General features: G+C 36.7%; 3 protein-coding genes across 4 annotated transcripts in view; 2 read left to right on the top strand and 1 right to left on the bottom strand.

Moving 5' to 3' along the window:
* Nucleotides 1-14,820, bottom strand: part of LOC110827309 (anosmin-1 Kallmann syndrome 1) — a 48,510-nt gene that overhangs the window by 3,122 nt on the left and 30,568 nt on the right. For both annotated transcript variants that reach the window (XM_087355170.1, XM_022058853.2), the window contains exons 3-6: nt 11,413-11,739; nt 10,760-10,962; nt 2,748-2,889; nt 670-917 (exon numbers count right to left, since the gene is read on the bottom strand). In XM_087355170.1, coding sequence (XP_087211296.1) covers nt 670-917; nt 2,748-2,889; nt 10,760-10,962; nt 11,413-11,739 — 920 coding nt within the window. The remainder of the gene's footprint in view (nt 1-669; nt 918-2,747; nt 2,890-10,759; nt 10,963-11,412; nt 11,740-14,820) is intronic.
* On the top strand, nt 7,062-9,375 carry LOC110827310 (uncharacterized). Its single transcript, XM_022058854.2, has 3 exons — nt 7,062-7,250; nt 7,488-7,672; nt 8,708-9,375. Exons 1-3 carry the CDS (start codon nt 7,191-7,193, stop codon nt 9,123-9,125), a joined length of 663 nt encoding a protein of 220 aa, XP_021914546.1. The 5' UTR covers nt 7,062-7,190; the 3' UTR covers nt 9,126-9,375.
* LOC147872676 (glutamate receptor ionotropic, NMDA 2D-like) lies at nt 13,392-14,632 on the top strand. Its single transcript, XM_087354991.1, has 2 exons — nt 13,392-14,295; nt 14,619-14,632. The coding sequence occupies exons 1-2, from the start codon at nt 13,392-13,394 to the stop codon at nt 14,630-14,632; spliced, it is 918 nt and encodes a 305-aa protein (XP_087211117.1).

Below are 14,820 nucleotides of genomic sequence, written 5' to 3'. Positions count from 1 at the left end.
ACAAAAGCCATCTTATTCCATTAATTGTTCCAGTGCAGTGGAGAAAGCCCCCTTTCGGTGGTTGTCATCAGGTGTTAAAGCTTGAAGCAGCATTAGGCGATATGGCTTTAATTGTCGGAGGACGGATCCTTCCCAAATTTCGTGTGGAAGTGCCGTTGTACAATGGTAACAGACCGACTTTGATGATATTCGAGAGTATAAAACGCCTTCCCCTTACCGTTAGCCGCCATATTGCAAAAGCTGACACCTGGCGGCCAAACGCGTAACTACTGGATGGCGGGGCTGTACAGAACAAAACTTTGAGAGTTTCTCTATCCACCAGTGAAATAATAATAGTCGTATGTTTAATGCGTACCCCGCAAAACCCCGACAATCTTTTTCAGAGAGCCATGCTATGACAAGAAGTTACGTGTTCTTTGCTATCTGAACCACAAATGAAAATGATGGACCCACTCACAGTCCAATAGAAAATCATTTAAAATATGATCTTTTTGTTACAATACGTACAAGTGCTTCGAAAGCACGTCCAAGAAGTCAACATAACCCTACTTAATTGTAGATTGTATGCTGGGTGCCACGAATGCAAAACATGGTGTTTAAAACACGACAGAACCTCTCGATGGATAATGTCTCTTGCCATGTGGTAAGTTTAGTGACATTAAAACGTACCTCTGTGGTTGCAGCTAGCTGGCTTCGTGGTTGCAGCGTGGTAACACCAGGGCCATGGCAGTGTCCTGACCACCACGCAACTGTGTATCTGGGAGAGGAGACTCCCTTCATAATGGGCCTTGGTGTCCATATTATCTTCGCGAGGAGTTGGCCACGACTCCAATATAATTTCTGAACCTTCAGTCCTTCTACTCTGCCAACACTTCGCTTACCATTTCCATCATGAGATCCAATGTTGACCTCGCTGACTGCAGATCACATTTTTAGTATGTTTAATAGTTAATACAATTATACAACAAAAAATATTTTAATACACTTAAACGCACAAGGATAACCTACAAACTACCAGCAGTGAGTGGCTGTTTCACACTGCGTGTTTCTGTTTTTTAACATCTTATGACATCACACAGACTTTTAAGAGGTTAATACCTTATCTTTCGTATCTACATATACACGGAATAACATACTCGAGTTTTTAAAGACTTTACACAGTTATAGAACTTCTAAGTAAATAAAAATATCATAAAACAGCTCGTTCTTATTTTTTTTATTTTGTTTAGAGAATCACATTCCATATACAGGAAACTCTCGGTTTACGAACGTTTGATTTACGAACATTCGAGTTACGAACATTCGAGTTACGAACATTCGATTTACGAACATTCGATTTACGAACATTCGATTTACGAACATTCGATTTACGAACATTCGATTTACGAACGTCATAATTCATCCAAAACTTCTTAAAGTCGCCAATAGATAGAGTTACTTATAAAACAAAATGCCAAACGTATAGCGAACATAATTGTAAGTTTTAAACAAATAAACTTTTAAAAAATGTATTTATTACAATAATTATCAGAAAATTATTACATGATAATTATACTGAACTGTCCTTGGATATTAAAAATAATCTAGCCAGTAAAAAACGTTGGTTTACATGCCACGCCCCGTAGAATATTTTCTCGCATAACACATACATCATAATAAAACGTATTGAATAGACCATTCGATGTTTATTACACAGTTTTAATGCTTTAAAATGGCTGATAACGTATACGATATGCATCGTAAAAGCTCAGGAATGCAACGAATAACGTCTTGGAACGGAATTCGTTCGTAAACCGAGAGGTGCCTGTACCTTAGTAAGCAGGAAAAATCACATTCAGAAAATGCTAAGATGCTATTACAGCACATAACCCAAGAATGAGATAAACTACAGTACATATAATTAGAATAATATCAAATAATTTCTCACTAATTTAGCAAATATTTATAAATACCAATAGCTATTATAACACTAAACTTAAAATATCAATAAATAAATGTCACGTAAATTCCACATACTTAATTTACTACACAGTGAAACCAAGTGGCTTCTCATAGCAATTGGGTTAATGATGTATTATCTAATATTTTATTATTATTATTTAGTGTTCTGTCTGACGACAGGTCCATATGAACAGGATCCTTCCATTCTTTTCTCGGACTGGGACCTGTTCATATACGTTCTTGGCAGATGATCCAGAAGTGGTTTGCCATTGCCTTCTTCTGTGTGTGAATGGAGTAATTGTTGGGATGCCACGGAGGAAAACTCCGTGTTGCCTAGACCACGGCCTTGCCCAACACAAGTTATAAATTTGGGCACTGCCGGGAATCGAACCCGAGACCCCAGGATTACAAGGCCAGCGTTCTAACCGCTAGACCACCGTGGCGGTACTTATGCTAATATTAAATGTGCCGGTATACGTGGTTGTGATTTGGTTCTATTCGTGATTATCTTGCTGCCTCAACGGTCAATGTAATTTCGTGTCAACGGAGGAGTGTTTCGTGTTCTTCCTGCATCGTTAAATTGCTCGAAATTTAGGAACATTCCAGACGCTGGAAAGACCGAGTTAACAAAAGGTTTTACGGAAAGAGGAAACTGAAACGAGACATTACAGTAGATCAAATTAGTAGTTGCTATATTCTCAAGGCTTTATTTGTTTGGCACATTATAAATACTACAATTTTCATTTTACTCTTTTTTTTTAAAAGCCTCGTATTTTAGAAGGAAGAGAGAGGACCTTAAGGCTTACCATTTATATGATCTGCCGTATTGAGGAAGATGGCTGCTTTTTCACCTTTAAGTCGTTCATGTCCAAACTGTGTTAGGGCCTGCACTTGCAGAAAATACAGCGAATCGGGCTCCAAGTTTTTCAGGGCAAACTTCATAACATCCTGAAATATTTGACAGCAATAATGCCTTCTGTTTATATATATAAAAAAAATTAATTCTGCACGTATCCAAAAAATATATATATATTTTAATTCTGCACGTATCCAAAAAATATATTTTTTTTTTAATTCTGCACGTATCCAATATATATATATATATTTTAATTCTGCACGTATCCAAAAATTTTTTTTTAATTCTGCACGTATCCAAAAAATATATTTTTTTAATTCTGCACATATCCAAAAAATATATATATATTTTAATTCTGCAAGTATCCAAAAAATATATTTTTTTAATTCTGCACGTATAAAAAAAAAATATTTTTTTTAATTCTGCACGTATCCAAAAAATATATATATATATATATATTTTAATCTGCACTGGAGGATTATAATAAGTTGGTGTAATATTATTGAATGTTATACTTATGTTTGTAAATTGTAGCATGGTAAATTTTGCCAACGTGTAACAGCCTAAATGATGTTACAAAACATATCTGAAACACAATATTACAAATAACATAAAGGGATCTAATGAATATATAACCCAGTTCCTGACACTTCAATTGCCCTGACACATTCTTCTTCTCCAATCCACGGATTAGGCCGATGAAATCCACCTTCTGCGTGGTCTTCCTCTGGGTCTATACCAAAGGACCTGTTTCGAGATTCGTCCTTCTCCCATCCTTTCTACATGTTCCAGCCATTCTTGTTGATGTATTTTTATCCCGTAATTAATTTAAAATGCTTCAAATTCCTTTCTTATATCTTAATTCCTGATTTTGTCCAATCCTGTACATCCATTCACAGATCTTAAAAATCGTATTTCCGCTGTTTGTAATTTTTGTATATATCTTATCCTCACTGTCCGACATTCACTTCCAGTAGCGCAGGAACAGCCATCACTTCATAAAACTTTGTGTATCTTTCCTAGTTTTCCCTTCAAGTGTTCGAATTTTGGAATTTTGTAATCTTATTATCTCTATATTTATTTTGTACAGTCTATACACAAACGTTTGAAGTTTATTGGTTTACGATTAAAAGCGCTAATATAATATTTTACACAATAAAATGTTTTAATATTATATAATTTTTTACAACACCAATAAACTTCAAACATTTGTGTATAGACTGTACAAAATAAATATATTTAATTCAAACACAAACATGACGCATATAAGATACAAACTTATTATCTCTGTCTGTTTCCTAGATATTTGAAGTCGTTGACGTTTCCAAGAGTTTTATCTTCTTTTACAATTTTTTTTTTCGAAATGGATACTTCCCTTCAAAAGTTTCATTTATCAAGATCTTCTAATTATATATTTCGCATATATAATTAAAGTGAAATAAATATCTCCGCAGTTCATCTTCGCTTTCTTGAATTATAATTTGGTCATCTGCAAACAGCAATGTATTCAGGGCAACCATTTTCTATAACCATATTCCTAGATTACGTCTCGTCTGATTTTTCATCAAATCAAAAAAAAAAAATGATTTTGCGTCATTGAATAACCTACCAACTTCACTGAAAGATGGAAATAATAGAACCTATTTTGGGACAGACGAACAGAGACATTTATCTTAATACAGCTTTCATCTTGTGAGAAAATAATAAGTTACCGGATGTCCATTTGCTGTGATAATGGAATTTTCTACAGCCATTGTACTTTCCTGCTTCTTAATGGACTTGTAATGTTCAATCAGCGCAAAATGGTCATACGAGAAATGTTATACTGATTTATCTATAAAGTGTGTGTAAGTCTTCGTTCGGTAGGCTACAGAATTGCTAATGAAATTTCTTTACATGAACCAAAAATAATGTAATGAATCTTAGCGTGTATCGTTCTTATAAAATGACTACCCGAACATAATATTATGGTTTAAGAACCCACAGCTCTCCTCACGTATTCCCGGAATGTTACGCAAAGCAGATCTTGACTTGTAAAAGACAAACATTACCATTTATTGCGATATACTTACAGAAATTAAGGTTTATATATATTCTTTCTTGATTCTGTTACATTTCGAATGTAAAATGTAGTATCGAAGTGTTAATATTAGCCTTCTCATGAAGACCTACTCCATGGAGTTAGTTATATGTTAATTATATATAACAGTTTTCAAGCGAGTGATGGAATTATCAGTATAAAGATATAATTACACATTATATATATATTTTTAAATTAAACTGTTAATACGACCACAATAAAAAAATTAAACATTACTGTATTATACAGCATTTGCATATGTTTGAGTCACATTTTCAAAATTACTTATCAGAATTTTAAATTACGACACTGAAGTATTCTTTTATAAAAAAAACTATATTTCCACATCATTTGTCATGTCTCGACTGTTCAAACACGCCAGGTTGACTGCAATGGGCCTTACCAATTCTCGAACGATACCTGATTAGTCTTCGCTAACCGAGGCAACATTTGTTTTAAAATAGGCCACAACTACTCTCTATCACTTGTCTAAACAAATTAGGAAATTCGGAAAACATAAACAAAGCGTAACAATTCTAGCGCGTTTTCTAGAATATAACCTCTAACCTCAGTTAAAAACAGGGATTCCCTGCTTTGAATTCCTCACACGAATAGGGATTCCCCACTAGAATCACAGTGATACAGTACATTGATCGTATTCATTTGTTTTGTTTATATCTTGAATGGTAACTTATGTGAGAAAAGACACCAATACGGATATTATCAGCAGTATATTAAACGAAGGTTCATTACCGTGTTCACAGAAGCCCGCCACCGGATGCTAATCTGTGCCAGATTAACTCAATCCACAATCCCACACCATATTTCTTTTCTAACCAAAGAATCACTTAAGTCCAAAGCCCTGTATAACTTCTCGTAACGTACAGGTATTAAAAGATTAAGAACTGTTAGCCTGAGATAGTGATTTTTCGGTATATTCGTTCTTCTGGAGGACGTCTCTTCCACGTGTAACTTGAGAAGCTAATTCCAAAATTGTTAAGTGAAACACAAAGACATTTATGCATTGATATTCCGCGAGAATATCTGAGATGCTAAGAAGAGCATTTGGACCAAAGTCACAGAAGCCTGAAGAGAAATCAGTAATCAAAAACTCCACAGTTTTACATCAAATCAAGGATGATAGGATGGGTGGGGGATGTAGTTCGCACGAAGGACATGAGATATGCGTGGAACATTTTCGTTCGAAACTGTAAAAGTTAGAATCACTCGGAAGACGTAGGTATTGGTGGAAAGATAATATTAAAATCTTTAGCAAATCTGGATTCGGGGCGTGGATTGGATTCTTCTACCTTAAAATAGTTACTGATAACGGGTTCTTGTAAACATGGTAATGAACCTTCGAGCTCCATAAAAGACGTGAAATTTCATGACTAGCAGAGCGTGCTATTAATTTTTAATAAAGAATCTATTTAACGTAAATATTTCCTTAGTTCGTTAGTTACATGCTTTTCGACAGACCAATTTTATATAATATTTAAATCTCTGATAATGAGATGATAATTTTGCGTCATATTGTGATAATTATAATTGTTTAATTTTAACCGTCTAATCACACTAAAATATTTTATTAAATATTAAAATATTATTATTACAATTAACATTTAAAATATATTAAAATATATTAAAATGATGCTATTTCTATCGAAATGTTCGATTTACAATTAGAACATCATCTTTTTCACGACATGTTTCGGTTTTCAATGAACCATCTTCAGGTGTATAATCGATATAAATTTAAATGTAATATTCTAAATGCAATCCTTCGTCAGATGTCCATTAAATATCGAAAAGTTATCCTCTTCTAGATCAATTGTACTTTGTTATCACATTCAATGTTGTTTCGTAAATGTATGTTAATTATAGTGTGATCTTGCGTGGGTGAAATGTTTGTAGTGGTGTTTTAATCGGCCTGATAATTCTTAAATTTCATGAGTTTTATTGACAAAGTACAGAGGCGTTTTAAAAAAAAAATAGCAAGATAAGTCTCGCGTATGAAGTTTCTAAATTCATGTCCCGAAAATAAAATCGTGCATTTCTGTAACGTTCTTTGTTTGGAGTTGAGCCTTTTCTGCACAAGACGTCGATGCTTCTGTTAAAGGTATGGCGCCACTGACGTTTCAGTACAGTGGTGTCAGACGCCCACAGAGGTCGCGCTGTCAAGGTGATATTTCCTTCCCTGTACCTGTACGTATGACGTCACTATAACACATTACATATAAGGGTGCAGGATGATAGAACGTTTATCTGATATCATCTTTGACTTCGTATCATCTGGACGAACAAGAGGAGAAGATGGGAGATTTGCTCGTCGAGGAGAACATGTCTCTCTCATCTATGACTTCAAGACCAAGAGTAAGTAACCGCTTTGTATACTTTCTCCGTCATATTTCAGTCTTTTCAAAGTTGAAATTTTTTTTTATTGCTTTGCAAGACGCTGGAAAACGTGTGCAATTCTATAAATAAAATAAATAATAAAATATGTTGGATAACTGGTAGGAGGTGAAATGATTTCGTCATATTTTGCCAGTACCGAGACCTCGCGATATTAAATCTGTTCATAAATACGTCTCTCTTCCTATAATTCTTCAGTTTCAGATGATGACATGCCTGGCTTTGCTGTTTTTCTCGGCGGTATGCAATTCAAACGCAATAAACCCTTTTCCCAAAAGATGGGAAGGCCAAGACTCACCCATCACCGGGAGACACGTTCCTGAAATTGGCGACTGCACGGAAGGTCCTTGTCTAGAGTGGGGTAATTTCCAAGACGACGAAAGGTAAGTACCTTGAGATCTGACGTCTCCACGGCGGTTAACACGTCCGTGTTGGTCTTCTAGGTTGTAACGTCATGTAAAATTATAATCAGAGACTAGTGTTTCGAGGAAACATGTTGCCTCCTTCTTCAGGGCTCACAATCATCGAAATATACTCCTCTTATAATGTATGTGGTTGGAACGTCGTTAAAAAAAGTTTTAATGTTTTATTGCTCGTTTCTACTTTTCGGTACTTTGACGCAAAAGTGTAGAAATTAATTTGCGTAATCATTTTAGAAAGTGCGAAAAAATACCAGAAATCGAAATGCAGTCTTTGCTGAAAATGTCGCTGTAGATTACATGAGCGGATATTTCTGATATTAAAATACATCTTCAAGTCCTAGGCAAATAATTAATTTTAAGTCGCGTATATTATTAAGGCTTTGACCGGGATGTTCTTTTGTTAAATCTTAAGTGGTACCGCCTGATTCGACTTCTAATGGTTAAGTGAAGTGTTTTCTTCGCGGTACGGTCTGGATTCGTAAATATTATGAAGACGAGCTTCGGCTTCAAAGGGTTAACCAGCTGATTTTCGTAATGGTGAGGTGTAGTGTTTTCTTCGCGGTACGGACTGAATTCATAAATAATATTCAGACTATCTTCGGCTTCAAAGGGTTAACGAAATATTAAACATGTAATTGTCCTAAGTGAATATCTGTGGAAGTCCACGTTTTACAAGGTAAAATATAGGGGTTCCATAATTATAACAGAAGATCTAATAGCCATGAAACCAACTGACATAAACAAAGAAACGTCCAAAGTTTTTAAGCTTACGAAGAAGTTACACTTTTAGAAAGATCCATTTTAACTTTTTCATCCCATATCCGCCTAGGTCGTCCAAGTTGTCACTTCCATTCATATCTTCCAAAACAAAACAAAAATTCATACGCGTGCTACACGTCCCACTCATCCAATCCTCCTTGATTTAATAACCCTAATAACGACATTTAAAAACAAACATTCCAATGCCAATTTCAAAAGAATTTTCTTATGTTCCAGGTTGCTTCTCCTACTGAATAATATTGACGAAGACAACATTAACGGCGAGGAGGCATTAGTTAAACGGGGCCCGCCTTCACCTTTGAACGCAGAATTCAGCCTGATTCCGGTTCCTGACACAAGAGCCCGATTCCGGAATTCGAACCCGTCCCAGTGTTCCTGCCGCTCAGACACTACCACCCAACTCGATTTAGGTTTCGGGTATTTTCCGAGATACTGGTCACATCTTATATGCAACGACGAGTCCTGTGGTAGTCCACATTACCGCTGCGTCGCTATGAACTACACCGTCTTCGCCCTCAGGACGAGCATTACGGTCGACGAAGCTGTCCGACATACCGTGAACCCCAACAACAGATTCGAGGGCGTCAATGTCACCGTTGCTTGTGTCTGTCAGAGGCATTATCCACAAGGTTAGATGGAAGAACCATGAAAAACCTCTTTATAACACACATCGAAGAATCTCGTGTTCAGAATCAGCTTAACACGACGAGCCGAGTTACAAAATTTTACACTTTATTCATAAAATGCAAATGTCTACCATCTCATCAAACTTGTTTTTTTAAAAAAATGAACAGATTATATACATAAATATAACAGCGGACTTTTTCACGCTAAATGAACTTCGTAGGTTATTAAACAGCGCTGGATCAACTGTAGAAATTTCAATACTTCGAATTAAACCATAATAAAACGTATGGTGAAGACGGAATAATATTAAGGCGTCGTATTAATTATTAATAATGTATTGGATGCACTGAGGAAAACTAAGTAATACCTGAATAGCTACTTTCCGGATGAAATTAAAATCAGTAATACAGCCGTCAAATTCTGGTATTTGGGCTTTAACTATCAAGAATGCTTTGATTATTAATGTTCGAACCTCACGATATTGGAGGAAACTAATCCTTATAATTGTAATATCCTGTCTGTGGATAAACTATCAAATATTCTGAAACTTCCTAAGTTATGAGAATTATATCGGTCTATGTTATAAAGAGGTTTTACTACGAGAGTCAAACGAAACTAATGAAAAGGTTCCGTTTAATTACTTCAACTGTGTATGTAAACACTTTCGACTGCAACCAGAAGTTTATACTTCTCGTCTTTTCTTGTACAACACACAAACATCCTTGTAAGTCCCATTAACACGTGACGATTAAGGTTATAAGAGACTCTGAAATGTCTTCAGTACTTCTGTGCGCAACAGTATACCGGAACGCATATAAAATTGTTGTAACTTTCATAATTTCTAAGACAATTTCTTGGAACTGCTATAGAATAATCAATGTCTGTATTCAACAAATAAAATAAATTATTTGCACGGTAACATGACTTGTGATTTGTTTGTAACAAATATCTATGTTCTCAAGACAGCTCATAACAGGATATTCACGAACTAAATACACGATATTAAAAAAATAAATATATTCTTAAATTATTATCACGTTTTATAAATACTTTCGGACATTTCATTGTAGCTTATTATATGCTCTGAACATATAAGCTGACTTTAAATAATAATTGATCAAAATTAATTAAGCAAAAGACTAACACACGGGTTTTAGAATCTGAAGTCTAAATCTAATTCTTTTACGTGCGTTCGAAAATCTGTTGAGAGACTGTTAAAGTTGAAGACAATCGTCTTCAGAATCAGCGCAGTGAAAACCTCAAATCCTACCTGTCGACTACTTACTTTCGGGATATTTTCATTTTTTCCGACGAAACCCCCGAGGGTAGGAGGGGGATAGCTTTCATTTCTTACTTAATTATACTCAGTATCTACTAAAATTCTGGCCTGCGTAAACAACTCACAGAACTGTAGTTCTTTTAGAGCTGAAACATTCTTTGTAAACATTCTAAATAATTCTAACATTTTATTCACAGCGAAATTATTAAATGTAGGCGTAACTGTCAGGAGATGAACACTGCGAGTCTAATACATTTTGACGTATTTTCTAGAAGCAAAGCCTTAATGATGTAGTAATGGTACAGGCAGTTTTATCTCGTGAAAACATAAATTAAACAAATAGTGGATTTTCATTTCCTTACCCGTGGGATTGTCTGATGCCTCACCAAAACAGATATCAGAGAGGAGGTTGCCCCTTGAAGTTGCCGACTCCAAAACACTTTGTATCGCTGAATGGGCAGGTCTGATACAGGAGGTTCCCAGCTTAACTCTCCCCACAAAGTGCCGTTCACTTTTACCAGCGAACCCACGGATAGCTTCAGCGGTGGACCGGGCGCCTTCGGAGCTGATTGTAACACAGCAATAAACACCCTGTAGCATGAACATTACTTCTACACGTGTCAATGAAATCCACGTAGTATAATTTTAATTTTATGGTTTGAATCCTGGTGTGTGATGAACACAGTTGTGAAAAGGCCTACTCACTATTACACCGTCGGCATTAGGATTAATAAAATCTTCTCGGGAAATCATCCGCGTCAACTAGTTACAGTAATAAACCGACGTTTCGGGAACCAACTCTGTCTCCATCATCAGGGTTCTGACGTGAGCCACATCAGAACCCTGATGATGGGGACAGAGTTGGTTACCGAAACGTCGGTTTATTACTGTAACCAGTTGACGTGGCTGATTACCCGAGAAGATTTTATTGATTGTACTCGCCGCGAAAGTCTCAAATCCTTTGGCATTAGGATTGTCTGAAACAAGAACAATTAGGCAAAATCAATGATCATACCAACTGAGAGGGTAAAAGGAAGGGACGGCTCGGAAAATCCCCTTGTACCCTCCGCGCTGACAGCTGCGACGCGGAACTGGTACCAGTGGCCAGGGCGAAGGGAGTTCTTCAAGGTCACGTTGGTTCGCGACGAACGGTGTCGCGGGACCCAGTTGGTTAGGCGAGCAGCTGCGAAATGGAGTCCCACGTGATGTCGCTCTTCAAGTAGGAAAAGCACGGGGTTTCCGAGTACCGATGGTTCTTGGGACCCTGCGAACCATTCGACCGCCACGGTACGACCTCTGCGTCGCTCCGTCACGGACAGGTTGGTCGGGACCGGCGGCAGACCTGTTATGAAACACCGCTGACTCAACTGTACAGGTTAAATAACGTTTACTGACGCTGACCTGCGCTATTACATGCCAGAGTAATCTTTCGCGAACCATAGATTTCATATATCCATGGTTTGACATCTGAATCCAGTTATACCAACCGAGGCATTTAGTTCTTAATTTATGAACACACGGAAGAAATCGGCGGACTCAGTACTAAGAAATGTCCATTTGTTGGGGGCACGGCTGCTATGGCAAATTCGAATTTGAATTTGAGACTCAAAATTTCATAATGTATTACGAAAATTAAATACTATCAAACTGTGTAACCGGTGATCGCTATGTGATGCGATATGCTACCGTATAATTTATAAAAACAGTTTGTCATTCAGCGTCGTTGAAGTTCACGCAACAAATTGTTCTCTTTATACAGCGGTCTGAAGTTTCTTATTAGTTGGTATGAATGAAAGAGAAATGTTCCCCCCTTCCACAATCAATAGACCTACAATGGAATTCCTACTACACAAAAGGAAAGCCTATCTATAACAAAGAAATTATAACTTATATAAAACGTAACAGAAAGAAACTTCTCTTGGGCTCGAACAAAACGGAAATTCAACAATTCTATTATTTTTCTTATCTACAAACAAAGTTCTTCGAAATAAATCTGAAAAATATATTTACCCAGTAATAATGACGTTCTTGCACACAATCCTTTCAACCAGTACTCCAATATTTATAAGACGATATACGATTCGGTTAAGTTATAAATTTTTAATTCTTCAAGGTCAACAATCTTGTTTTGTAATACAAACTTCAAAAGACTCAACATAACAGCTGTCAGCCAATGAAATTCTGAATTTATTCCATAATCTAAAGACTAGTCAGTAGTGTTCAACTGTACTAAGAGTACGATACAGTTAAAATTTCAGTTCATATGAACGTATGGTTACAATAATGAAGAAGGAAGTATTGGTTTTGGCCATTTTCATAGCAATAACAGGTATGACACGAACACTGGAACCAAAATTAAAATTCTTTTTTGAAGACAATATCTCTGATGAAACCAGGAGGAGTCTACGGGAGACATTGCTATGCAACACAGACATACAAACAACTCGGGTAGCCGTAGTTACGGCTGGAAGACTTCAAGATTCAACGTCTGTGCCCTTTCTGAATATTCTTCGAGATATCAGCAACGAACAACCAGTGATCTTGTCTCATCACACAAATTCTTCACCAACAAACGGTGACAATCAACTATCACGCAGACCTATAGGAAGAACCACAATGTTTGTGCTGTTTGTTAATGGAAACAGTGACAAAGAATTCTCTGAAACTCTGAGAACTCTGAAGCAGTCAGAACATTGGAACGCAAGGGCTCAATTTATTTTACTACTGTTTCAAACGTATAAAAATCTGGAAGAGAAAATAGGTTTGATTTTTCGTATTTGCTGGCATAACCAAATGCTCAATGTGGCGTTGATTAACATGCAAACAAAATTCAAATTAATAACGGCGGCGGATCTAAATGTATATTCATACAACCCTTTCAATCAACACTCCAATACTACCACCATAATTGGGGTAAGTTTTGAGTCGTTTAAGAATTCGATGTGCAGATCTGACAGACAACATTTTTATTTAAATAACCTGCGACTACGGGATATGAAAGGTTATCCTTTGAGAGTGTCGATGTTCGATCACCGACCAAAATCAATTTTAAAAGTAGGAGAAGACGAAAAGATCTACAGTATCGGAGGGGAAGACGGAATTCTTCTCAAGGTCCTGGCTAAACACATGAACATCACTCCGATTATACAAACTCCAAAAGACAAAGTAGACATGAGTTTTCGCCGATCCGATGGTATCTTCACGGGTTCCACCGGCGATATAATTTATGACAGGGCCGACGTGTCATTCAATTCACGATTCCTCAGATTTGATTACATCAACGACGTTGATTTCACGTATCCGCACGACAAAGAAGGTTTCTGCATTATCGTCCCTAAGGCTGAAAGGATACCAGAATACCTGTGTATCTTTCTACCATTCCGTCCTGTAATCTGGCTCGCATGTGGGGTGAGTATAATTGTAACAGCAACTTTCTGGTATCTTACCGAATTAAGACGTAAAGGTAGATCATCATACATCCATGTTATTTTAAACGCATACGCTGTATTCCTGGCAACCTCTCTCAGATCTAACACTTCCCATAATTACGGAAGGATCATCTTCATCACGTGGGCATTTTCATCAATGATACTGATTTCTACATACCAAAGTTCTCTGATTACCTACCTCATGAGTCCACAGTTCTATGACGACATCGACACACTCCAAGAATTTGACAAGTCGGGACTGAAACTCGTAATGTTCCCAGGTATAAAAGAAAGTGCAGTTGTTGACAACCTCGACCCTCTGCGTGTTAGCTTGGATAAGAGAACGATTTTAACAACTCAGAACTTTTCGTCGTGTATACACGACGTGATACGTCACAAGGACAGAGGATGTGCCTTCAATAAGTTGTCAGCTGACTGGACAGTTCGACAGGCGGAGTACTTCAGCAATGGTGAGCCTCAGCTGCATGTCGTGAGGGAGTGCCTGTCCTGGTACGCTGAAGCATATGAGGTTCATCGCGACAGCCCGTTCCTGCCTTACTTCAACGCCATAATTATAAGGATTTCTGAATCAGGATTAATCAGAAAGTGGAGAAAAGACGTGAAATTCAAAGTTATTTCGAAGCAACGTCGGATTTATTCCACATCTAACCAGAAAACAGTTATGCAATTGAAGCATTTCGAAGCAGCTTTCTTTAGTTTGATTATAGGCCTTTTTATAAGCATGTTGGTGTTCTTATGGGAAATTAAGTTATCCGTGTTTCCTCACCGGCAGAGGAAAAGGTGTAAATACGGGACACAATTTTGTTTTTGACATCAACCTCTAAATCAACTCTGCAAATAACACCACAAAATGAAGTGAGGGGAAAGTCTATCTGGCAATAATAATTTTAAGTCCAGTAATTATTAAAAATAAAAATACGACGAATAGTGTAGGAAATTTTACAAATTGTATTACAAAACAGAAGTCCTCATAT

This window comes from Zootermopsis nevadensis, unplaced genomic scaffold, assembly GCF_977971745.1.
Source record: "Zootermopsis nevadensis isolate Lab colony 2312 unplaced genomic scaffold, Znev_1.0 Znev_ptg000024l, whole genome shotgun sequence".
Taxonomy (NCBI): domain Eukaryota; kingdom Metazoa; phylum Arthropoda; class Insecta; order Blattodea; family Termopsidae; genus Zootermopsis; species Zootermopsis nevadensis.
Note: the sequence above shows the minus strand (reverse complement) of the source record. Positions and strands in the feature narration are given on the sequence as shown.